Source organism: Agelaius phoeniceus, chromosome 1, assembly GCF_051311805.1.
Source record: "Agelaius phoeniceus isolate bAgePho1 chromosome 1, bAgePho1.hap1, whole genome shotgun sequence".
In the NCBI taxonomy this organism is placed as follows: domain Eukaryota; kingdom Metazoa; phylum Chordata; class Aves; order Passeriformes; family Icteridae; genus Agelaius; species Agelaius phoeniceus.
The window spans coordinates 45,158,092-45,185,152 of record NC_135265.1 but is presented as its reverse complement, the minus strand read 5'-3'; the positions used below and the strand labels follow the sequence as shown (position 1 = coordinate 45,185,152).

Below are 27,061 nucleotides of genomic sequence, written 5' to 3'. Positions count from 1 at the left end.
GACTGCCTGTGCCTGTACAGATGCAGGCTATGGGCCTGAAGGGCTATAAAAAGATTTAAAGCCTTTAAGTCATGCCTGAGCTAACCTTGACTGGCCAATGACCCTGTTTACTACAGTACAGCTTAGTATCTGGCATGATAAAGAGGAACAAAGATACCACTGGGGCACATTTTCTTGAGCTGCAAAACTGAGATCTTGATGTGCTTCTGTTCAAGTAGGTAAATGCCTTCTGCAAAAGCAAAGGTGCTGAACGTGGAAAATAAACATTAGCATTGACTAATTATCTTTATGCACACAAGCCAAGTCTTGCGCTTCCTCTGAAACTAAAATAAGAACCTTGGAGCTGATGCAAGCAATACTGCAAGGTACTTGAGGAACCTAAATATTCATGAGTCTGGACTGACAGGGAGCAAATTCTTTGGAGCTCATCCCTTTGAGATAAGAGCAAAAATGCTCCTGCAAGAGCAAGTCATGCAACCCGGCCCTGAAGTCTGACGCTGTGCTGCCTGCACGCTGAGCAAAGCCAGAAGCTGGGTTTGCTTTGACTCCCTCCCCTTTATAAATCCTTCAGAAATCTCCAACCAGTTGCCGGCAGCCCCCGCTCTGCTCAAAGTAAGATAGTCACTGTTGTTACTATGAGCAGTTATCTTGTTTTCCTCATGTGGCAGGTTGAAATTGTGATGTCCTTGCTGGGCATGTTTTGCCCTCCGCTGTTTGAAACCATCGCTGCCCTAGAAAATTACCATCCCCGCATTGGGCTGAAGTGGCAGCTGGGGCGGATCTTCGCGCTCTTCCTCGGGAACCTCTACACATTTTTGTTGGCCCTGATGGATGATGTCAACGAAAAAGTAAGAGCTGAGCCAAAAAGCCACGGTCAAATAGCATTTCCCAGAGTTGAGGGTGAACATAGTCTGTCCTCACAGCCAGCAGGGACAATCACCCCTTCTGCAGCAGGTGCTTGCTCTGTTCCCAATCCTCTTGAGCAGCGCCCCAGGGAGACTCACCAAGCAGAGTCCCTGGCTTCTCTTTACAGACCTGACAAGAGCATACTTGTTGTCTTCCTATAATCACAGCATATTAGGGCAATTCTATTTTTTTTCTCCATCTGACATTGTTTGCAATTTCTATTACTGCAGACCCTGAGGATACAGTTTATAATCCTCTTCCTCTGCCTCCCCTCTTTAACATTATCCTGGTAGCGTGTTGTGGGCAGATAACTGCAGGAAAGGATAAACGTCTAACTTATCCACAGAAAAAATTACTCTGTTTTAAACTGAGAAGAATTAGAAAAACCAGGGCAGTTTACTCTGCCCTGAAAAATTAAGGAGGAGGACTGGGTGAAGGCTACATCTGCATACAGGAGTCTTGAAGGAAGTCTGACTCCTCCACGTGCAGGGAGCATGCTGCTTGTTCCCCAAAAACTCATGGAGCCTTGACCCACTCTCAGCTGTTCCCCTGCTCCAGGCAAAAGAGGAGTTTCTGTGCTATTGCCAGCACTGTGACTCCATTGAGAACAGATGTTTATACAAGAGGTGGTAACCGTTAAGGAGCAGGGAGGTACTCAATGCCTTGGATTTCTTCAAGCACCTCCATGTTTTCTATTTTCTGATGGTTTTGTCTGTTCATTGCAGCTGGCAGAAGAGGATGTGGTAAAAAACATCACTCACTGGACACTGCTTGGTCACCACAACTCGTCTGCAGGGAATGACAGCACTGTCACCCCAGCTCCCCTTGACCCTGCAGACGTGCCCAGGGGACCCTGCTGGGAGACAACTGTCGGCATCGTAAGAAATCCATTATGTACCAAGTCTCTGTGTTGGTTTGGGATAGTCCATTTACATTTTTGCAACTGATACCTTTAAAATTTCCAGGCTTGAAGTGTTCCTCTCAAAGAGCAGGTCTTTCCCCCACTCTCATACAGCAGCACCAAGGCAATACCAGCCCTTGGCCATGGCTCTCAAGCCATGGTGGTGAAATCCTCAGCTGGAAGCAGCCAGGGCATGCACAGCTCTGAGGCACTGGCTGTGAAGAGCACAAAAGACCAGGCAGTCTGCACCCACACCTGCACCATGTTCTTGTTCAGATCATGACTGTGCCTTTGAAGCAAACCTCTCTTCTCCATTTATTGTGGCACTTGTCCCAGAGAGGCTTTGGTGCAGGTGTAAAACCCAACCAGAGGACATGCCTCAGGAGAGCTCCTGACATGTCCCAATCAGTAATGCAGCATGGGGCCATGGGATGAAAGCAGAATTAGGCAAAAGTAACCCCCTTGAAAGGCAGACAGGGTGGCCTTCAAGTCCTCAGAGTTTCACCAGACAAATCCACCCTGCATTATTTACCTTGCACCAAGAAGATCTGCAGCCAGACTATGCACACCTTAAAAGGTAAAAGTAGCTGTTTACTGGCTGACAGAGATAGTTAGGGCTTGCCAAACTACAAGGCTATGCATTCCTGTGCACACTCAAGGCATCTTCAAAAGCCAGGTGGTTCTCAGTCATGTGGGAAAAGACCAGCCACTGTCACCCATCAGAAGGAGCTGATCCTTGGTGCAGCTGAGCTGACATTCAGCAGATCTTTGTTTTTCCCCCCCTCATACTTTAAAAACTCTTCTTATAAGTCTATTTTCTTTTGAATCCTTGGGCCACCAGCTATTTCCACCCTATGAGTCTTCCTTCTGCCTGCAATTTTATCTTCTTTCTCTTGCACATCTCCTTTCTCTACACTTACACACAGCTCTTGTTTACAACTGAACAATTTCTTTCTTAGGAGTCCACATGAAAGTTATGGGGCTGAGCCATACCAGAGCAATGCACAATCAAACCAACTGAGGGCATATGTATATTTTACAGCAGCACTCCTGCAGCATTAGCATTCTGCTCCCACTTTCTGTGCTGCCACAGCATGCAGTGCAGTCAATAATGCCAGCAGCAGCTATCAGGTCTAACAGCTATAACAGAGCTCGTGGCTCCCAAGCACAGAGGTGAAGCTTAGGCACTGCACAGTTTGAAAGCAGGCATGGAGTTTGCTCATGGCATGCTTTCCTGAAGATTATTGTCATATAAAGACAAACAGCTTAATAAAAAATACAGTCCTGAATGTGTTACTGAAATTATAGGAGTTAAATGGGTTTTTTCCTTCTTTTAAATTGCAGGAGTTCGTGAGGCTCACTGTGTCTGATATCCTGGTGACCTACATAACCATCCTGGTGGGAGATTTCATCCGAGCTTGCTTTGTCAGATTTGTGAATTACTGTTGGTGCTGGGACCTAGAGGCTGGATTTGTAAGTATCTTATAGCCCAGTCAGTATCTTATAGCCAAGAAGATAAAAGTAATTTAGGGCCATTTGGTGAAACACTACAAATGAATTTGTTTTGAATGCTGCCAGTGGCCATCTGATCTTGCTGGATAATTGGTATCCATATCACTATGGTATCCATAGTCTGCATCACTTTTCTGGGTCAATCAGCTCCATCCCAGTAAGAATTCTACAAAAATGCAGTTCTTCTCCCCATCTCAGAACTTTAAGACATAAAGCTGACTTAAGAAAGAAATAATCTGGTGTTCATTCAGTTGCTATAACCCCAAAACCTTGGGCCCTTCTATATCCCCTTTCAAAGCCCCAGACCTTCCTGTTCATTGGCCACCACTGCTTTTCTCACAGCAGTGTCTCCTGATTGCTCCTGGAAGCTTCTGCTCCAGAAGCTCTAGAAGCTCCAGATTGCTCCTGGTGTTTCTTCTGCTGCAGTGGAACAAGGAGCATTTCCTTCCCCTCTCACGTGTGTCTAACACACAACAGCACTGGACTCTGGTACTCATAAAGGCTGCATTACAAAGCACTCAGTACTGGAGCTGCACAAAACACCAAATAAAATAATGGAGGGATGGAGGGGAGTCCATTGCTTCACAGGAGAGGAAACAAAAGCAGATGGATTCAGAGATGAATATACCTTGCAAGATTACAAGCAGATCAGTGCACCCACTGCCTAGCTGTCATAGTGACAGGGCTCCCAGGAGTGGTTTGGAGAAGAGCAAAAAGGAGGGCTTTGGTCAAGGAAGAGCAGACAGGGCACAACAGGCATTTTGCTGCTTGTGCAGCTCTGTGTTTCTTCTGAGGGAGGCAGAGGGCATTCCCCAGGGTGGCCTAGGAGGGTCCCCCCAGCAGCCAAGCAGCATGAAATTACTTCCATTGCTTGTGCAAAGATGGTTTGCTGATGGCCAACTAACCCAACCTAGCCAGGGACACCAGCACAATTTTCTATGTGTTTTTCTAATGATAATGAATAAGCTTCTTGTTTAACCCAGCCTTCTCACCTAGGAATACTCAACGCAGAGGACAACAGACACTGAAAGTTGTCTTTATTTTCATGCAAAAAAGAAGCTAATATTAACTTCTAGCTGAAGATTTAAAGTAGAAATGGACCAGAATCAAAAGAACAAAGAAAACTGTTTACAGCCATCCCTTCCCAAAGCTGTGAGCAGTCAGCAAAGAAAGACTCTGACTAGATTCTCCTTGAGTTTTCATCATAAAGCACAAACATCTTCAACTTTATGAATTGCTGACAGTATTAAGTAAATGCAAATGGCATAAAAGACAGACATACTACATAGGATATTCCAAAGATATAAGAGCATCACTTACCATTTCTTAGAATTCTGTTTTCTGCACTGCAGTTTAAAAAAAAATAGGTTTTTTTCAAAAAAACATAACATGAAAATCTTTACACAAAGTTTCATCTGCCAAAAGTCACCTAAGTTTTGTGCACACAAAAGTAGATATATATAGAAGAAATAGCTTCATCATAGGCAAATCTAACAAAATAATAATTTATAAAGCAACAAATACTGCCAGTAGATCAGACCAGCCTGTTCTGGACCTGCCACCATTAGCACCAACATCAGATAGTTAAAATACTGCTTTATATGGAGCAATAGATCAGCCAGCACAGAGTAAAATGTTACCTAATACCCATCAGGTCATATATTCCCTTGTATTTCTCTCCCTTTTCCCTGTGTTTCTATTCTTCAGCAGCTTGGACCCTGGGACACGGACATAATCCAGCATAGCATTTGCCTTCCAGCTCATAATTATCACTGCCTCAAGATTCAATATTTTACCAGGGTGGAACTGTAAGTCCATAGCCAGGCACCAGCTGGAGTTTAAACGTGGTCCCGTGCCATGCTCACAGCTGGTGTCATATTAGAGAGAGAAACACAGAGCAGATCCAAGCACCCCCATCTATCTTAGCAGTTTTCAGGAAGCCAAGAGAGAAGGAGCAGTAGCTCCAGTTCTGCTTTCCCCACCCTGCTGCTGCTCATTCAAGCAGTGTGCATGCAGCAGGAGCCCTCCCATGAAGCTCTGCTTGCCAGCTTTAAATAAGCATCATGCACCCAGCAGAAACCCAGCAGGTACCTCCAGCAACAGCACTTTCCTTTCTTTCCCCACACAGCCATCCTATGCAGAGTTTGACATTAGCGGCAACGTTTTGGGTTTGGTTTTCAACCAGGGAATGATTTGGTAAGATAATTTCCTTTTATTTTATTTTTCATGTTATTGAGAAAACCTGTTAGTGGAGTTAGAGAGTTTCCAAGCCAACTAGATAAACCTCTGAGTTCTGTTTTTTCTGATCAGCTTTCTGTGCTTAACTATAAAAGCGTGTCTCTCTCCTCTGGTTACATTCACCTAATATTTTCCAAGCCATCTCCAAGAAATTTTTGTCACAAACTGAAAAACTTTGCAACCCCTGAGCAGTCTGAGGCCTTGCTGCTCTCAGTGAGGGGGACCATACCTGCACCTGTGGGTGGAGGTGACTTCTGCTGTGGGGACATGTGGGTAGCACCTATCAGCCCGCTCAGCCTTTGTTTGTGAGCAAACTTGTCACCACACAAACACCTCCTTTTCTGTTCTTGAAAAGGGTAAACCTTCCAGTCTGTCAAAAAACAGCTCCTGTCCTTCTCTTTTCCTTTTCAGGATGGGATCCTTTTACGCCCCAGGGCTCGTGGGTATAAACGTGCTGCGCTTATTAACCTCCATGTATTTTCAGTGCTGGGCTGTTATGAGCAGCAATGTCCCTCATGCAAGAGTCTTCAAAGCATCCAAGTCTAACAATTTTTACATGGGATTGCTGCTGCTGATCCTCTTCCTCAGCCTCCTGCCTGTGGCTTACACCATCATGTCCCTGCCTCCCTCCTTTGACTGTGGACCTTTCAGGTACTACCAAAACACCAAAAAGGATGTTTGTGTCCTCTGGTACATGGGAACAAAATTTTCATTTTTGCTTTCATGTTTTGAAAGCAAAATTCTCATATTTTCATGAAGCTAGAAGGACTGGACTCCAGCAGAGATGGAGTCTCAGTCCCAGAAAAAAACCGCAAAAAAACCCAACTGGAGTATCCTAAAGGCTCTTTGGAACATTGAGGAAAAAAAATGAGTCCAAAGGATGTATTTTATATGTTGACTTTAGTTGGCAAATAGCAGGAAATGGATAGGGGTGAGCTGTAAAATTACTGCCTTTTTTTCCCCTTCTTCTTTGGTGTTTAGGGTTTTTTTTTTAATGTTATGGGGTGCTTTTTTTCTTTTAATTAGGACAGAATCAGCACTGCACAAAGCATTCAGTGGACTGGATTAACGTGCCAATAAAATCTAATTTGATTGAATAACGCCATTTCCTGGGCTTGCTGAATCTGACTCAGCAAGGAGCCAGCTTGGAACAAATTGTTCTTGTAGATGTTTTGGGTTATCTGCTTGCTGACGGAGAGTGACATCAGAAAGCTCAAAGACTCGGGGGAAAGGCAAGAGACCAAAATACCCTCAGTTCTCTAACAAGGACAGGTGTCAACGAGTCATGTCAGAAGATCTGACAAGTAACTTGTTGCACGCACACTATCATTGGGATATGACTAATCTGCAATGTGAAAGAGCTATTTCAATTCCCAATCAACCCTTCAAAAGCCACTCAGCCTGATTCAGGCCCTTGGCAGCTCAACTGAAAGCTCAGCTCTCCTGAGCTCCTGGCAGTAGATGAGGCTGGATGCTGTTTATCCAAGTTTTCTTTATTGACTCTCAACATTGAGACAGAGAGTCCAACACCCTCCTGAGGGGAATCCTGCAAGCTCCCAGGAGGCACCAAGTCTAAATGGGAGGGAGAGCCCTGATGGTGTTGAATTCCCAGACCCAAAGATTCTGGGGAGAGAAGAAGGTCAATTATATAATCCAGCCCTTTACAGATTTGTTCTTCTTTCATACAGAATACTCTCATCTGCTTCATCAATCCCGTTTGAAATTACTCTTTCACTGAGTCTCCTATTAAGCAATAATCACAGCTTGCTATTTTTGTCATTACTTAGCAGCTCTTCAAGTTGGCTCATTATTTCAGAAAGCTGGAATTTGCATATGGAAAGTCATCTCTACCATGAAAAGGCCAAACTTAACAAGATATTCATCAGAAATATGTGGTTACTGCAGTCTGTAGGGTTTTATCTATTTCAGAGGGGTAAATAGTCAGGACTCATAAAGGAGTCAAGCGTGGAAATAAATGTATTGACTCCAGGAGCAAGTTGGCCTAGCAAAGATTAATTGTATAGTCAATGAGGGGAGAGAATGAGGGAATGAATGAACCAATAGATAATTTCAAATAAAGGCATTTTAAACTCCTTTGAAGCCTTCAGCAAGCTGATGTTCATTGAAAGAGAGGTGAAGCATGCTGCTTAGCACTATGAGACTATGGGGCATTTTGTCCCTCCAGAGGATACCTACACTCCTTAACTGGCTGTTTGTCTTCCCAGTGGAAAGAAAAGGATGTATGATGTCATTCAAGAGACCATCGAGCTTGATTTCCCACTTTTTGTTGCCAAGATCTTCAGCTATTTGGCAAATCCAGGACTGATCATACCTGCAATTCTGCTCATGGTGTAAGTTTTCATTGCAATATTACATGCCTGGCTTGGGGGAGAAGGTTGGAAAAAAAATTCTGGTATATTAGTCAGGTCTAAATACAGGTTCTGCTGAGATAACAGCATGGATTAGAGCAGACATATGCTCCCTACACCCCTTACCTTTGCCTAACCCAATTTCCCAAAATTTAATTACCTGACCCAATTAAACACAACTTTGTGGATGAAATACATTGCTGACAGAGGCCTTGTAGATACCTAAGCTGTCACAGCTTCCATATGAAAAATTTTCTGTAGTCAGCAGGAAATAAATGGTCAGTCTCAGCCTGGTGCCTCTTGGAGAAGCAATTTCTGTCACAGCTGGTGGTATTTAGAGCACAGCCAAGACAGGGCATTCAAAAATTACATGTTCCAAAAATATGAAGAGTTGTGAGCTTTGTTTGGGTTTGGGGGGTTTTACTTCTTCATTTTCCAAGTAATACATCTGGTATTTGTTTTAGTGCCGTTTGATCATTTCAGCTTTGAAATCAAACTTAAATCCCCAGCACCTTCAGCAGTATTAGGATTAGTTCTCCTTTTATTTGAAAATATATTTTTGGCACCGTTCTTGAGGCTTTACAAAGCTATCAAAATGAGTAGGAGGGCTGTGGCCAAATTCTGTAGGCAGTCCTGAGCACTTCAGACTAATCAATGGGAGATGGGGACAGAGCTGGGGAGCCTGATGCATACAGAGATTCCTGTTCTGACTCTTTCTGGGGTGTCCACACATTGGAGATGAGCCTCTGGGCTGATCCTTGGGCACTGTGATGCTTCATCCTGCATAGCTACACTGAAGGTAATGCCATTAAATTATATCGAATACTAGTTCCATACAAAGTTTCTTATACAAACAACCTGAGAAAAATCCTAAATAAACTGAAAATGACATGTCATCCCTCTACCTGCCTCAAACTACTTGCTCTTTTTAACCACAAAAGGATGATCAGGTACTGTAAATTCTGCAGGCAGACCCTACACCTGTACAGACCACAGCAGGTCTGTGCAGAAGACAAGAAGTCTCACACCACACCCCAGCATGGCCAAGTATATATTGAATTAAAAACTCTGGCCCTGTGGGCTTCACAGCAGCACTGGCAGATACTACTGCAAACACAAAATGAAGACTGCAGAACACCCCAAATGAGCCACCTTAACAAAAGGGCTGCAGGCCAGGTTTCTGAGGCTTTGATGCAACCCTGGAAAAAGCTGATGGGAGAGAGCAATACCTTTGAAAATAATGGGGTTTTTTTCCAGTCACAATCTCCTGCCCTTTCCTCCACTGACAGCTGGGAAAAGTAACAGCACAAATTCCATTTGTTGAAGAGACACCTTTTCTCACACCTTCCCAGTGCTGGCAATTCCCACACCACAGCTTTACCATCAGTCCAAACTCTCCTCAAGACACAGTTTTGTTTCTGCCCTGACTCCCCTCTGAGAACTGAGAGATACCTTATGCCCATTTTACCCAAAACATCTCACTTTCTAGCCAGATGCACTGCCTGTATGGCCTGTATGTATTACACACTTGTGATTTCCAGCTCTTCAGCTCCCAAGAGAGTCACAGCCCTAAAGAAATGGCTTTCCCCATGGTGCCTGGACCAGTCAGACCTATGGCCCCTTGGCAGCAGCTCTCACATGCCCTGAGAGCACTGGGTGCCTTGCAGAGGCACTGATTGTTATCTACATGCTCACCTTGCCTGTGATAATCCCAGACAAAATCACAGTGAACAAACAAGGTTGTTTCTTAAGGCTTTGGCCCTTTTCTCTCTTCCTTTTCAGTCAAGTGCCCAATTTCCTGCCTTGTCTCTGAAAATCTTCAACTTGTGCTGTGGTGCTGACAGGCAGACAGGGTTAAGCTGGAACTAGTCTGTGTGATGAAACCCATCCAGTTTTCCGAGAGGCTGAAACCAGGGAAATGCAAAAGCTTCATTTAGTCCTGATGAGCATGGAGCCACAAGCTCTCAAAGCAGCAGGCAAGGCAACCTGTAATCCAGCCTAACTAAAAATAGCCTCTACAAAGAGCAACAGGTGGATCATAAATGGACAGTCTGTTGATTTTGATTGCAATCTCTCAAAAAATGTGTTTTCCACTCACTATGGACTGAATTTAAGTAATTTTCTCTAGCCATGACAACCCCTTCTCTTTTATCCAGGTGCAATCAAAAATGTATCTTCTATTTATTTTGGTTCTTAGCTCCTGGTTCCAAACAATGATGGGGTCCAGTGAGTGACATGGGTCAAGCTTACTGTCCTGCTTTTAACTGCCCAAGGACAAGAGAAATAGGAAATACAGAGAAAGAAGTATGAAAGATATTGTGTCCATGGGCACATAACCTAATCCCAGTCAGGCTGAGAGTAGGATTTAAAGCTGTGGCCTGTAGAGCTTCCTGGCAGAAGATAGAAGCATTTTACTGTATCAAGAAGGGGGAAAAATTAAAATTCCTCTGCTAGAAAAGGACAGCGACCCACACTCTCCCCAGAACTGGGGAAGCAATACATCAGAGAAGAGGGGTGCCAGGGTGTCATGGTTTAAACCCACTTGGAAATTAGGCACTACCCAGCTACTTGCTCAACCTCTTCTCTCTCTCTCTCCAATCCTGGTGGAATGAGGAAGAGAATTAAAGAAAAACTTGCAGATTGAGATAAGACCAATTCAATAATCAAAATCAAAGTAAAATATAATAATAATGGTAAATTATAATAATAATAAAAAGGGAAAAATAAGTGTCACACAATACAGTTGCTCACCACCCACTGACTGATGCCAGACCCCCCTTGCCAACACCAGACTGGCCCCTGTTAAAGGTAACCCCCCCTATTTACACATCAGACATGACATTGTATGGTGTGGAATATCCCTTTGGTCAGTTCAGGTCACCTGTCCCACCTATGCTCCCTCCCAGTTTCTTTTGTGCACCTCCTCACTGGCAGAGCTGGAGACAAAAACAAAGGTCCATGCTCAGCTTAGGATAAACAAGAATTAGCAAAACGAAAATATCAGTGTGTTATCAACATCATTCTTATTCACAGCCCTGATTACAAAGTAGTATTTTCTAGACAATGAGCTTGATAACATAAAAGAAATAAAACTATCACACCTTTACAGAAGAACAAAAAGAAAAAACAATTTCCAAGAGGATTTGCAGGACAGAGAGCCTAGATCACCAAGACTGAGTTTTGGGTTAATGTTAGACAAAAGGAAGCAAATGTGTTTCCTCTAAACAGACCCCTGTAAAAAGCCTCAAGAAAGGCAATCCTAAGCACCACTTCCTGATCTTCCACCTGGAAACCCACATGCCACTACAAGGTGCCTTGCTGGGCTTAGGGTCAGGCACTCAATTGATGAAATCATTGAGTCTGGTTTGAGTTGGATGAACCTGGGCTGGAGCAACACACACAGGTTATGAACTGTCAGGAAACCATTTTTCTTTCCCTGCCTTTGTTTTCCTTCTATAAGAGAGTTTTCTACTTTATTAAAAAAAAACCAAAAAAACAAACAAACCAAAACAACTATAGCAGTGAACTGAATGGCTGGTACTTTTCCTGGAAATGGCTTGGAGTCACTGAGCAGATGATGGTTATAACTCCACAAAAGCAGGAGGGAACATTTTTTTTACTACCAAGATATTACTGCCTGGTGAGTGTCAGAGGTGGCAAGACAGACCCGACATCTGGGCATGTTTTAAAGCACAGCCTCCCTGTGTGCCAGAGGCTGGCAGCCAGCATGCCCTGGCCCATCCCCACTTGCCTCTCAGTTCCCTCCAGCTTGGCTCAGCTTTCCCCTAGCTTTGGCATGCCCTTTTTGGAGAAGAGAGGATCAAAACAAAAGCCCATGGCTCTGCTCCAACCTGGCTTCTGCTTGCCCTCAAGGGCCCTGTCCAGGGATAGAGGATGCAGCTGGTCCTGGAAAAGGGGGAAGGAGGACTGTTCCTTGAACACTGCTTTTCAGGAGACTTGTCAAGGCCCTATTCTACCACTATTTCCCTGGTTTTCCAGTTTTTCCTAAGGTCCCTGTGTTATGCGGTGGCAGTTCCATTTCAAGGCTGGTGCTTGGTTTCCCCAAGGTTGGTGCAAAGGAAGCAGAGAGAGCCCATGGCCAGCCAAGGTGGAGGCACAAGTGCAGGCTGATCATTTTTCTTCTGTTTGATAGAACTGAGCTTTGGATGGGCTCAGCCTGTCTTGGCTAACCATGCCACAGTCAGCCCAAATTTTTACTAAACCTTGAGCTTCTAAAAGAAGTTTGGAGACAGCTGGTGGGAAAATTAAGAATTAGAGGGTAGGCAAAAAATTACATGTTCCTTCCTTGTGAAACTTTCTCTTTTCCCTAATCATATCACTACAGCAACATGTTTTCTTTCCTAGCCTCACCATCTATTACCTGAATGCTGTGTCTAAAGCATATCAGCGCGCCAACACAGAGCTGAAGAAGAAAATGCAAATGGTAAGTACTGATCTGGCAAAACCACCTGTGAAATACCATGCACTTAAATCTTGATGCATAACATATGCTTTAAATCACTCTTCACTTTGGTGACACAAGAAGATGACATATTTTATGCTTGTTCAATCCCCTCTGATGGCATTTAATGTCAAGCTGTGCAGAGTGGTCACATCCCATAATAGTCTGCTATTTCATACATCAAAACTACAGTTGGCTTTGCCATAAACTGTGGTTTTTATCTACAAGAATAAGTTACCTCAAAGTTCAGACAATGCTTTGGTGTCTGAGATTTCCCAGGAACAATGACAAGCCCATGAAAACCACAGCCATTTTACTGGCACGAGACAGGATCCAGGCCAAGGAAGCAGTGCCACATAAAGCAAAACATCACATAAAGCAGAGACTGGTGCAATATTAAAAGTGAGGATGTGAGCACTGAGAAATGGTACTCCACAAATTACATTCAAATGCTCAAACTCAGAATCAATCACTCGGCTTAAAGGAAGTGTCCTGGTGCAAAGGGCACCCTTGAGTACTGCAGGAGGTGAACCTGTGCTACAGCACTCTCAGATTTTGGGGCATTCTATTTCACACTGCATAACCTAGCTGGGATCAGGGCTAAAGGGGTCACAAAGCTGGACTCAGCCCTATACAAAAGTATAGATTCCCTCCACTATCCAGAAGAGAATCTTTTGTAGCCCTAAATGTATGCAAGTAATGTCAAAGCCAGCCCTACAGCCCATCCCTGTGCTGCCATACCCTCTTCCTCTGGCATTTATCCCTGACACCCTCTCTCACAAGAGGCTCACATTTAAAACTAACCAATACACCAGAGAGGGCAGATTGGTAGCTGTAAGAACACACAGACAGCCTGATGGACCTAAACCATGTTATCTGCAAGTGCTTTAGCCTAACAGGAGCAGACCCACTGTTTTCCAGTCCTGTCTGGGATGTGCCTTCTTTCCTGAAAACACCTGATCACTGGACTGGGATTCAGCACCTTGAACTTGGCAAAGAGATTCATTCATAACAACAAACACTTAGCCAGCCAAACACAACATCAGGCCCCCATTTCCCAGATTACACCTGCAGTTTTCAGCCAAACCAAATGTTTTTTATTGATGCAGCAACGAGAAGAGGAGAAAAACAAGAGAAACAACAAAGCCAGTACAAACCCTATGCTGCAAGATCTGGAGGATTTACTTACACCAAGTACGAAGACTGAAAGCCCCTCCAAACAAGCAGAAGGTAAAAATTAAAACAATCTCCCCATAACACTTCCAAAAGGGCTCATTTAGCCACCAAAGTGACTGGTAGGATTGAGAAACTGGAGGGATACACCTTAGCAAGGGATTGGATGAGTATCACTAGCACATGTTTTGTCCTGTTGCAGAAGTCTACCTGCCAATGGACACTCAGGAAGGGCATATTTTTAGACTGGATTATATCTCACACAGGCTTGTCACAGTGGGAATTGTAATCTAAAATTATGATTCACATCCCAGCTATTAACCATGCTGTTCATGAAACCAGCAATTTATTCTGGGAATAGTGTTTAAACACAGTGTTGTTTCAGGGCTGGTGAGTTGAGTCAGACTTTTTCTTCCTGAGTTGAGCTTTTCATTGGAAAATTCACCATGAATGAGGCAGAAACTTTTCACAGGATTGGGTTAAGTCTTAGGGTAAATAAATGCATGCTCTAAGATCTGCTGTGGAGGTGCATGGGCAGAAAGAATCAGGAGGAGGCATTAGCACCAGGATTGGGTCATTTTCAAAGAAAATGGATTCTCTAGGCTCAATCTCAACCAGCCACTTCCTGACTGTCAGAGCCTCTGGCTCTCACTTGTGAAAATCACCTGAAAGATTTTGATTTTATCCTGGTACATGTGAGAAAAGCAGACTAATGCCACCATAACCCCCTTGAATTTGATGGGCTGAGACAAAACTGGAAGGCTCAGAGCAACCCAGGTCAGATCCTCTCCAAAGCAGACTCAAGGCATTCATTTAAATGGATATAGTGCTGGCAGTGTTTTGAATGCACTGAAAATAAAGACTAAAATAAGGAATTACCCACCACACCCCATGCCTAGGTGTGTGCCAGCATGGTTGGTAGGATTATTGTGTCTTATCAATGCTTCTTTAGGAAGCTGAAAAGAAGGGTTGGGCAGCAGAGACACGTAATGGCTGTTGAGTTGTGGGGGAGAACATTCTTATTCCTGGTTCCTTCACTCAGATGCTCAAACACAAATCCCCAGACACTCTGGTTATTGCACAGAGAAGAAACAGCAGCCACTGGGGAGAGGACAAAAGGCAGTCCTTGCTACAAAGAAAATAACATTCATAATCTTTGCTCTAGACAAGAAAATAGAGTCTCCAAATGGATCCAGCCCTGCCAGGAAACCAGGCAGAGGAGAAGCCCTGGCTGGCAGCCCCATGGTCGGTGGGAGGGGAGCAGCATTCACCCCACCATCGCCAGTGTTTGTGACACAGCCATGGACACTGGGCGTTCGGGCACCCTACCCTGGCCAGCCCAGGCCATGGGGACACCCCCTGGGACCAGTCCCTGGAAGGGGGAGAGGGCAGCCATGCTACCCACGAGCTGCTCGATAACCTCAGCAAAGTTTCTCCTGTCTGACACTGAAATAGATGTGCTGCATGAACTGCTGTAGCTTTGGTAGGAAATGATTCCCGCATGCTGGACATCCCCTCGTGGTGCTCTGTATCTACCCAACACTCCCTAATACAGATTTGTTTAGACACTTAGGAGTACTTCTGAGTTGTTACCCCCAAAGGCTGTGCTGATTTTGATCCCAAGGGAAATGGGAGGCGGTCAGAACAAAGATCAGCCGTGACATTGCTGAAATGCTTCACACAGGATACAGCCCTGTGGCCACTAACTTGCTCTGTGGAGCAAGTGCTTGCCAGTACTTTCAAAGGCTTCTTTAATTAATAAAAGTGGTGTGACTTTACCTGTCATTTAAACAGGTTTATTGTGGGTTTTTTCAGTTGTTCCTCTGCCTGAAGAATTTAGTATTCTTATTAAAAATGGAATGTCCCAGCTAAGCCACAACGAAGCTACTACAAGGAGTAGAAGATTCCTATCAGTATAAGATTCCTATCAGAGGAATTTGTCAGCTGCATTTTGTCCCTTGTGATAGCTTTCCTATGGTCTACCTTCTCTAAACTTTCATCTTTCAGTCTCACCACCACTTTCTCTAGGTTCCCACTCCACTCCTCTTTTCACAGTCAGTTGACAGCAGCTTGGACCATTGTTTCAATCCCTGGATATGATTCCTAGTCTGGCAACACCACCCAGCACAACTGAGAGACTAACAGTGCCTTGGCCTAGTTTCTGATTATAACCATTTAGAAATTCCTGTTGCTATTTAAGAACAGTAGAGAAGTACTTCCAGGAGATGGAAGCAAGACATAAATAAAAAGAGACTTCAGAATTTCTTCAAAAATGAAATCATTGCATTTTGCTTTCAAATACAGCAAAGTCAATGGGTTGTTTCTAGAAACAGCTGTTCCTGGTGTACAGCTCAAAGTCAGTTTGGCTGTTCCCAGGACACTGCTGTGGTCAGGGTTGGTCATTCTCCCATGGAGCCTCCACCTGAGAAGCTGCTCATTGGATTTATTTCCTGGGCTTGGAAGGACATTTCTCTGATCTGGGTCCCACAGAAAATGTCTTGGCTTGCCTCTTTACTGTTAGAGTTGCTGATGCAACATAGGTGTGGTGAGCTCTCTCCATTCACTGAACTGGACAAAAGTCAGACAAGAGAAGGCCTTTTCCAGGAGACATCCTTCCTTGGAGGTATCCATATTGGTCAGCAAGTGCTGGGGGAAGGTGTTCCCAGCCTGCCAACTCAGAAGGATGCCACAGAAACAACACAGTGCCCTGATTTTGGCACAGCCTGTCTGCCCTGCAGACTCTGGTATCTTAGGGACTGGTTGCATATCAAGGAAGAGCACTCTCCTCCTCTTCACTCCTCAGCTCTCACTGAAACACAATTTGGAAAGGGGAGAATGTGGCTTCAGATCTCACTCAGCTCTGCTAGCAAACTGAAAGAGGCTGGAAGCATGTGTGTGCATACATGCCTGCACATATATAAAGGCAACAAGAAGCATTATGAAGAAGACATAAAGAACTCCAGACAGGTTTTGAAAACCAGAGAAGCAGAGGCAGACTTAGACCAGATTAGTAACCATTACAAGACTTGGATACTCTCTGAATCAGGCCCCTGAATCAGACCAGCAATAATATGGAGCATTCCAAAGCACTGTGTCATCTCTGGAGCACACAACTGCCCATTAGCTAATTACTCCTTCAAGGCTTGTTTATCTCTAATTATAATACATTAGGCTCACCCATTGATCAGTGTCTGTTGCAGGCTCAGAGACTCCAGGATACAAGGGTGATATTATCAGCCAATTCCTGCAGGCCAGTGGCAACTCTCTGCCCTGAATCCAATCCAATCCAATCCACTGTGGGGTCCTCTGTCAGAGCACAAGAGTCATGAAAGGTGTAAAAATGCCAACCCTCAGTCCTCATATTAACTGAAATGATTATTTATCTCTTGGAGCTTTGAGTCCATTTACCAGTTATTCACATGCAACTGAAGGTTAAACTCCACAAATCACTGGAATATTCAGTAGTGTTTGGTTTCATTCCTATTTTTCTATTGCTAGGAACAGCAAAAAGCCCTTGTCTGAACATTGATTTCCAACCCCCTAAAATTTGTTGAAAGACTGTATCCATCCCAATCTTCCTCCAGGGCTCAGTCTAACTTCAAGGGGAAAGAGGAAAAAAAAAAAAAAAAAAAGAGAAAAGCTCAGTGGTGAGTACTGGGAACCTCCTAGTAACATCTCTCACAGCTCTCAGCTTGCATTCATAGATCACTGGAAGAGCCCTCTGCATTGCAAATTTTTCTCATCTTGTACTGCCACTAGCTCAAATGCTGCAGCCAAGAGGTTTTGGTAAAAAAAAAAAACACAAGGAAATATCTAAGCGTAATAATTTTATTATTCTTCTCATCAGAGATTTGTTTTTAAACAGGCAGCTCTCATGGGCATCAGTTTTTAGTTCGCATGGCCAGGCAGAACATCTGCTCAGTGTTACTAATAATCCAGAACCTCAGCAAAATAAAAAAATTTAAAGGGCAATTTTGCAAAACACGTGGCTAAACATGAACTGTGAAGGGGATAACAATGTGCACGCCTCTCTTTTAGGGTTGAAAATATAATTCAGATATTTCTATCATAAAGTGTCCAGCTGTATATAAGATAAGGTGCTTTCTGTACTCTCAATGAACAAAAAACAGTAGAAACCATTAAGCAGGTTTGCTCATAAACCCAGAAAAGAATGCAAAGAATACATTGATTTTGTATTTGATACCAAGGCACCTTAGGTTCTCCAAAGCAGAAAAATCAGCTTTTTGCTGCAGAAGGACAGTAAGTTCTTTTCAAAAGGGAACCTTGAAACACCTGAACTTGTATTTTCAGGTGGCCTTTATGAAGCTCTCTAAGGAGAGAAAGGGAAACAAGCAGTGAATGTCACCACTACTGACAGCACTCCTTTTCGTGATGACCTCACGTATCCTAAACAAGCAGTCAAGATTGTCTTGAGCTTTTATCCTCTTCTCCTATAGCTAACCCTGCACTATGACAAAGCCATTTATCACACATTCTGAACCTCCACAGAAATAGAATTGTCACCTTGCTTGAAAACGTGAGCTGCAGAAGTCTTGTGTGTCACCCATGTCTGTTCTTCTTTGGAATCTTTCTCTGCTCATGGATAGGGGAGAGGGTTTTCTCATACCAGTTAACAAGCCAGAGCTCTGGGGATAGATTTGTAGTTTCTTTCAGGGTGCTGAGGAGGGTTTTCAGCTGCACATCCAGGCTAAAGAAACCTCTCACCTACAAAGAGGCTCTAGACACCACAAGAGCCATCGTGGGGACAAAGAACACAAGCTGCACTGGCACCAACACCAATTTCTCAGATCTACCCTAAAATGATTCCTCTGACAAATCTAGGTAAGAAAGACAGCCAAAAACCACTTCCCAGAGAAAATTTCTGATGATGGAGACTGGGATTTTATCAGTTTATCCTGCCCCACAAGCTTGAGGAGCCCCACGAGCTCCTGTCTGGCTGGGCAGGAGCTCCACCAGTGCCAGTCTGGGAATATCCACCTTCAGGGAACTGAGCAAAGGACACTGGTTAGGTCAGACATGAGGCAAATTCTAAAAAGATTCTGCTTTAAAGGTCTAACCCCAAAAAACCACTTAAGTATCTGTTTCCTCACAGGAATTAAGAGCTTAAATACGGCTTTGTGCTCATTTGTAGAGACCTAGCTCTTTTCTTTATATCTTTGGCTTATAAAAGGCACCAGAACCTTAAAAAAAAAAAAAAAACCAGGAAATACAAGCAAGAGACAGATAAAAAAGAAACTTCAGAATTTCTCTAAAATTCAGGTGGTTGAGTTTTGCTTTCAAATACAGAAAAGCCAAGAGGTTATTTCTAGAAATAGCTGCCCCACTCAAAGGAGGACATTCACAGACTGGCACTGGCAGAAGCCCAGTGAGGCAAGGTCCCTGCCAGTGTCAGGAGCACCAGAGCAGCTTCTATGCTGGTGAAGATGCCCTAAGAATTAATGGAATGTCCTGTGGACCCTTGCCTTGACCCCAGCAGGCCATGGGTACAACAGCAGGTCTCCCACCTTCCTGCTCCCCAGCATGTTCAGACCCCTACCTGCACTCTCTGCAACCACAAATCAGTGCTTTTGCTGGCACCAAAGCAGGTCAGACAGGGACCTTTGATCCTCACCCCACCACCTCTCTAAATCACATCCCTTCAAAGTAAAAATGTCCTGGATAAAGAAAAAAAAAACCTGAGTGCTTGCCAAAAGACTTTAAATTAGTGTTCCCCCCCATTTTTGATTCATGTTGCATGCAATGTTATCAGCTCTCCAGCCTGACAGCCGTGGGGATTTTTTTGCTCTCTGTCATGGTTTTGCCCGAGCCCCGAGGCAGCAGCTTGTCCTTTGGCAGGTGGCAGCCTGGCTTCATCTGCAGCCAAGGCTTTATCACTCCCAAATGCTCAGATTCAGTTTTCCCCTGGGGAAAAAGTGACTTTGAAACCCCAGGATTTTAGGTCCTGGCCCATTTCTCACACAATGTAGTCATCAGTGCTAAATCAGAGCTCAGCCTTGTGTTTTAAATGGACTGTACCAACACAATGCTGGGCTGTGTTGAGCTAATGCAGGCAGGCTTGGCTCTGCTGCAATCACAGGACACAACTCCCAGGGGTCCTCTTCCATTCCAACATCTATAAACATCCAAACCCAGTTGTGAGCATTGTCTCTAAATCTTAAATTGGTACCACATGGTGCTACTCAGAGAATACCCAGGTTCTCCATGACCTCAGCAAATAAAGGCCACCAACCTCCCACGTATCAGGAGACAGTCTGGGTATGCCTGTATCCACACAAGCACTGAGATCAAGATGAATGGATTTTTAAAATGTTTCAGAATCTATATTATTTTCTGCACCACTCCTCTATGATTGACAGCAGAACGAGAAAGCACTGAAGCACAGAGATTTCACTCTGCAGCTGCTGCTCCAAGCACACAGGTGGAGGAAAGAGAGCTGACAGGCACCCAGGGATGGGTGGATAGACAGATGCCATTTCCCAGCAGGCAAAGGCTTTATGTGCATCAGCATCAAACCTCCATGCAAAGACCCAACTGGCAAAAGTCACTTGAAGGTGGCAGAGAAGCCAAGGGGAGGAGAGGGACAACCACTGAGTCTTCCTCACCTCCTGGGGACCAGACCAGGCAGGAGAACAACAGTGGGACACAAGAATCCCCAGTGCTGATCTCAGCTGTGCTCCCTGGAGGCTCATGCCTGAGGAACAAGAGTGGGATTTAGCATCCTTTAACGAAGCTCACAGAGCTGGGAAATCTGGAGGGTATGAAATTCAATAGCCCTGCACCTGCCTTAGGGCACACTGCACCCACCACAGCTACACAAGGCAGTGAAAAAGCTGTGCAAGGAAACAGCTGCAGGATATAAAAGCAGCAGAGCTTCTCCATTCAGAACCGAGCAGTGCTTGCAGAAGCTGCCAGTGCCATCCCTCTCCTGGCAATGTGGGAGGGAGAAAAAATAACTTCAGCTCAGTTGAAAATAAAATGAAAACAACCATAGCAGCACTGTTACCTGGACTGCTAGAGGATAGACAAATCACCACAGTGATCAAGTGTACAGATCAGGTTAGTAGGAGGAGGAACATTATTTTAATGGTGTTACTAACTCATTTTTCCAGGGAAGAGCAGCTGCAGAAACATCCCAAGCAGCTGAGTTCTCCCTCTTTCTCCATTCTCCCTCCCTCAAAGCAAAGTTGTTTGGGGGAGCCAAGGCTTGCCTCCTACAAAAGCCTGCAGATCCAAACCTTCCTCTAATTAAGAAACATTTCACACATATGGGACTTCTGGGTTTTTTTGGATAGCAGCAGCAGCAGTAAATAATTCAGTGCCTTGGCAGATATGTAGGATCTTCAAAATATGAAGGCTATTATCAGATTTATTTTAATAAGGTGCCTGAAGGGCTCAAGGCCAGGAAGACAGGAAAAAAAACCCAAAACACTATAATAAAAGCCATGTCTTTTTCATTAGCCAGAGCACTTTGCTACAGCAGCTTGGACAGAGCAGCACAAACACTGCCTAAACACCAGTGGAGCTTCACTGCCACCATAGCAGCACCACTGCAGCTTGCAGGTCCCCCAGCTCCATCTGCAGCTGCTGCAGTGGCCAGGGCTGCAGGGCTTTTGCAAAGGGCCCTGGCAAACTCAGCTTCTGCTCCCCAGGAAGCCCTGCAATTTCTGGAGGAAGAGGCTGCAAAAGCATTTTGATACTGCATATGCAAACATAACAAATGAGCCACTGGCAAGGTTTTCTTCACAAGCAGCTGCAGCTCTGCCTGTGGAACTCTCCACAGTTTCTGCCCAACTTTCCCCACCTCTGCCATCATGCCCACATAGGATGGGGTTGTGCCACAGCCACAGAGAGCCAACAGTGGGGAAACATCTGCCTTAGCACCACCCTGAGCATTGATCCATGGACAAAAGCAATTCCTTTGTGCAGAAGTGGTGGAAATCTCTTGTAATCCATCTCCAGGGAAAGCCCAGTGTCACAAAGATGCCCTTTCAGTGCTTTATGTCCTCCTCAGCACCTATGCCAGTAACATGGAGGGTAAGTAGCTTTTAAAGACCTTTAGCTGGCTCTGAGGAGCTGAACTAGTCCTGCTGGAATAGGACAAGTCACCACCTGGGTATGCCACACTACCATGGTGCCACTGTATTTGAAGTACAAGCCAAGTACTGTATTTGAACTGGTTATCCACCAAACAGCCAAAATCATCACATTTGCTCACAGTACTCCTCCAACCCAATGTCCAGAAGGAAAAACAAATCTCCACCTAAAAGAAAGGGTTTCCTCTTTCCTGCCACCACCAGACCTCGATTTCAGAGGACAGAATATAGAAGGCAAGGCAGAGCCTCTGGAAGTAAGGTCTGGTTTAAACTATTTGTGAAACTGCTGTTCCACCTGGCCCTTCCAGGTGAGCAGGGAGCCTCTGGGCAGTTTTGGGGGCTCCACAACACCCAGGTGCATCCTAGACAGCATCCCTTAAATCTCATCTAACCAGGAAGATGTGCCAAGCACACATTTGCCACAGGGGTCCCTGTGGTACCAGCAACTACTGCCTGAACAGCTACCACAGCTGCTGAGCTGGCCCAGCCTAGGAGAGCAAGGAGGCAGCTGCTCTGTGCCTGATGCCCACCCTGCTCCACTCTGGCTCACACTGCACCGTGGGAGGCACTCATTGCTCACCTCTGTATTTTGTGTTGCAATTATCTGAACAGCAGAAAAACAGTACCTACCAAATGGACACTAGAAGACAAGGTCAATCCACTATTCTTGTAATCACAGAAGATTTAAGATAAAATTTAAAGACAGCTTGACACTTACCTTAAGAGAGCAAGCTCCATCCTTGAGATCCCAGGGGAGACAACACAGGCCACAAAAGAATGGCTTCACAGAGCACTCATCCCACCTGGGGACCATGCAGAGTTGATAACTTGGCTCATTTTAAATCACAAGTTGCAGATTTGACATTTTAATGAAGTTCCTTCTTCTATATTCAAGGTATGGTTTGAGAAATCCCAGTTCCCATTTTGAAACAATAAACACAAACATGCAGCTTTCACAGAACAAAAATAAAATATAAAATGAGCACAGGCAGCATAGGAATCGAGCAGAAATCCAAGACAGGCTTAGGGAAAAGAATTATGACTTAAAATTTGCCTCAAAACTTTTCAAAGGACTTGAGCCCTTGAAGTCAGAAAAACAAGTTGCTAGACTTCTCAGCCCTACTGAAAGAGGTGATGAAGAACCCCTACCTGCTTACAGCACACAGACAAGGTGGGTTTGCCTCACAAAGCCAAGAAGAAAAGCCAACAAACAGCACACTCACTCCTTCCCCACACCAGTCCTTGAGAGAAAATGGTAGGAGACACTTCAGCCCGTGGCACCTGGGGCTCGTAAAACCTTACCCAGCTGGGACCAGGAACGAGGCTTAAAGGAGCCTTCTGAAAACGTGCTGCAGAGAGGAAGTGGTAGTGTCTTTTTTTTTTTAATCTTTCCTCTCAAATTAGAGCCTTTAACAGCAAAATAACAAGTGAGAGAAAATGGTTCACACCTGATTCCCTCTCTGCATGTGCTGCTTAATTTTTTCATATATAAACAAGGCCAACAGGTGCAGTGAATTGTATACCTGGGAGCTTTGGGAGTACTAGGGAGAAGACGAACCATTCTAGAAAACGCTGGAAGCAATAAACCAAACAGGAAAGATGAGTTAGAAACATGGCTTTCCAACATGGAGTTTCTTCAACTTGGAGCACTCACAGCCAGTGGCATTCCACACTTGCTCCCCTAGGGAAATTACAGTCAAGATCAAGGTTTGCAGCTCAGCATGGAGGCAAAAAGTTTAACACTCAGACACTCAGAGAAAAATAGTAGGGTTTAGGTCGCTTGGGGTTTTTTAGGTATCTTATGGTCCCAATGAGACAGCACCATTCTGCTACAGGGAGGCCAAAAAGCCAGGTGAGGGGCAGCTTTGTACCTTCCTTCTGCCCAGCCCTCCCGCCACGCGGGGAAAGCAGGATCCACAGCCCCATCTACTGGGCACTGGGAAGGATCCCCGCACTCGTATTTTGCACTTGTGCAAGGCACCACTGCCATCCTCCTGTCACCTGCCAGGTGGGAGCGATGCTGGGGTGTCAGCCTGCTCCCAGAAAGCCACTTGTGTCACCATGCCAGTGTCTGATGGAAAATGCTGGTAGCGTCATCCTGACCCGGTTCAGACACAAAAGGCAAACCATTGAGACCACCTCCTTCACTCTGAGCAGCCCCTGGGCTCTCAAGAAGTAAGGTGGCAAACACTTTGGAACCAGTTCCTTGGTCAATGCTAACTAATTCAGCACTCCAGGTAAGAACCTCAGCTTCCCAGCAGCTTTCCTGTCTGTGTGGCTGCACCCTAACACTCCCAGCTGCAGCACAGGGAGGAGCAGTGCCAGCACGCCCTCGTATGGCAAAAGCTTGCCATTCTTTGGCACAACTGTGCCCCGTGGCAGAGCAGCTCGGGTGCACAGTCCCACTGAGCAGCCACAATGTTGTTTCAGTCCTCAGCATCCAGCTCTGGCCCATGCAATAGACCCTGTTCCCCCCTTCTGAGCTGCTAAAACCCAAGCCCCACACCAAGGGTAGTGGGCACAGGCTGTCCCTGTGCACTGTGGTGTTGTCACCTTATTGCAAAAGTTCCGTACCTTCTCGGTGATTTCTCAGGGGCAGCTCCTTGCAGCACTGACTCCTTGTCTCTCACAGCACAGCCAATGAACTCCAACTCTCTCCTCAACCAGCTAATCCACTCTTTTGTAGCACTCTTCTTGTTGGACACAGCTGTGGCCTATTAAGGGCAGGCCTGTTCCTAATCTTTGGTGATTAGTACAGCTGCAACTCCTCAGGTGTGAGACTCCCTTCTGCACTACCTTTATTTTCTTACATTCTATCCCTCCACAGTGTGGTACCCTTTGTCCTGCCCAAATGTCACCAGCAAGACAGTACCAAAACCAAGAGTGAGCTGTGTGACTCAAACCCAGGAACCCTTCTGCATGTGGTGTATTGGCATTTACCATGAAGAGAAAGATTTTCTACCAAAGCAGGTTTCTCTGGCCTTCAATGCAGAGTTAGGGAGCCATAATTTTAAAGTATGCAACCTGCATCCCTTCAGAATTTATTTTATTCATGCTTGAACAGAACTAATAAAAGCAATCTTGTAGCCAGTGAAACAAACACTGACAGATATTTAGGACTCCATCACATGAGAAGACATACCAGGTAAACTCAAGTCTTTATTAAACACTTGATGAACTGAGGGTTTAAGCAGCAGCCCAGAAAAGACATGTTTTTTCAGCTATTGAGATATCAAAAATGTATCTTCATTATGTAGTTCTTTTCAACAGTGACTACTGAGTGTATAAATGAACAATGTATATCTGAAAATGACATGCTTCCAAAGTTGGACAGCAGAAAAATGGCATTGAGTATTCTTAAAATCACAAGTATTAAAAAAACTAAACAAAAACAGGTTCAGAAATCAGTGCCCCATAAAGCAAGAAATCGAGAAAATTGGTGTTGTGACATAATAAGATTGTACCCATCATGCCCAAGGTGTTTATCACAGTCTGCCTCTTTGCAGAGCTGATGATCAGTGATGTTCTTCATTCCCAGTGCTACACACAACTGTAACACTGTTCTACCTTCACCTGTCATACAGACTCAATGCAGATCAGGTTTTCACCAACTCTGAGGCTTTGTGGTTTTCACAAGCTTTAGGCTGCAAGGGCTGGGAGCTGGTAGTGCCAAGCACTAGCTACAGAGAAAAAACTGCCTGAAATGCCAGCTGATGTCTCTTTGGAAGCTGCAGGGCAGTGGGGACAAGCTCCAGCAACACCTTGGTCCTACAGCAATAAATCCAGAATGCTTTTCTTTTTTCTCCCTCTGCCAGAGAGAAAATATATTCAAGATGCCAGGATTCCTCTGTCCTAAGAAGGTACAAGATACACAGATTGGGAGAGTGCTGCATTCAATTTGCAGATTTACCATGTGCTTTACTCCATGTAGAGTCTATCTGCATCAAGATGCTAGTAATCCAAGAAAAAAAAAATTGTTACAAGATCCACTCCAACTGCATGCAGCATGTTCACAGTCCTGGGTAGGGAAGAAGCCTCCTAAGAGAAGTAGTGAGGTTAATTCATCACACACATCTTAGTTTCCTTTACATACTTACACAGTGCACAGATTTGAATAAACAGGCTCACAATATGAGTATACTATACTCCTAAGTCAGCATCAAATATCCTATAGACAGATGCAAAGAGTGAAACATTTCTGCAGCCTGGATTTAAGCAGAGAGATGAATCTCTTCAGCTGTGCATAAAACCTTTTGCTTCCTGCAAAAGAAAAACCTTGGTGTAATCTGACAATACGTGGATACTAAAAATATGGTGATTATTTAGGCAAAGGAGTGACTGGAGAGGAAAAGGAACATCTGTGAATAGTGGCATATAAATTAGGGAGGGAACTGGAAAGCCTGTATGTATGAGACACTCATGGATCACACAGTACCATATTGGCAAGGACTGCAACAGCTCATTTGTCGAGAGGGGTTCTACGATGCTCAGAAACCCCAGCCAGCTCCTGTTGAGACCAACTTTGGAAGAAGGCTATCCTAAGTAGTTCACCCAGCCCCATTCAACCCAGTTCCATAAACCCAAATCAAATCCAAAGAGAAGGCCACAGAGAAAGGAAACACTATCATGACCCTCAATGGAAATTGCCACTAAAGAGAGACCTCTGTCTAAGCCATTTTGGGTCAAATCAGATCAGTCCAGAGCAACAGTTACAATTTTTTGGTGTTCTTATTCAACACCAACACTGAACCTACCAAAAAAAAAAAAAAAAAGCAATAATGAACAAGCCAGTGTCTCAAGGATTTGCTCCTACCTCCTCATTCCTCTACACTGTCTCTGTGGATTACACCTGCCAGGTATTCACCACAAGGGAAGCTCTGGCAGACACAGGATCTTTTGCTACATCTCTGCTGCTGTCTCCACTCCTGTGCCACCCTGTTCTTCTCGCATACTGAGAATCATAGCCTTCCTGCACTGAGTCCTCTGCTGTCACAGCCAAGGCTGCCTCCTTTCCTAAAAACTGCTATTCACCCCCTCTGCAGTACTGCAGGCAAACGAGCCCTCCCACTCTACCCACTGCCCCAACAAGGTGATTCTGAACCCACATGCAGAGATCTGTCTCCTGACCAGGCTGTGCAGATCCACCTGCCACTGCCAGCCCCTTGGTTCCAAGAATGAGATTCATGAAAGTCAAAGTGATACTTTAGGAAATACTTAAATGAAAACAACCACATTGCAGTAACATGGCAGGAATATTTTAGCAGCAATTACCCAGAACCAATTGATTTAAAACAGCACCATCACCCACACAGGAGCTGTCTGATGACTTCTACATACTCATTAACAGGAACGCATTTGCAGGAAAGAAGTTACACAACAGATAAAA

The 27,061-nt window shown here is 44.7% G+C and overlaps 1 protein-coding gene across 1 annotated transcript in view; it reads left to right on the top strand.

The window, feature by feature from the left end:
* TMC2 (transmembrane channel like 2) overlaps positions 1-15,284 on the top strand; it is a 30,942-nt gene extending 15,658 nt beyond the window's left edge. The window contains exons 12-20 of the mRNA XM_054645025.2: positions 669-848; positions 1,632-1,784; positions 3,152-3,280; positions 5,448-5,515; positions 5,969-6,208; positions 7,783-7,908; positions 12,292-12,370; positions 13,498-13,618; positions 14,727-15,284. Coding sequence (XP_054501000.2) covers positions 669-848; positions 1,632-1,784; positions 3,152-3,280; positions 5,448-5,515; positions 5,969-6,208; positions 7,783-7,908; positions 12,292-12,370; positions 13,498-13,618; positions 14,727-14,980 — 1,350 coding nt within the window. The 3' untranslated portion in view covers positions 14,981-15,284. The remainder of the gene's footprint in view (positions 1-668; positions 849-1,631; positions 1,785-3,151; positions 3,281-5,447; positions 5,516-5,968; positions 6,209-7,782; positions 7,909-12,291; positions 12,371-13,497; positions 13,619-14,726) is intronic.
* The last annotated feature ends 11,777 nt before the right edge of the window (positions 15,285-27,061 follow it).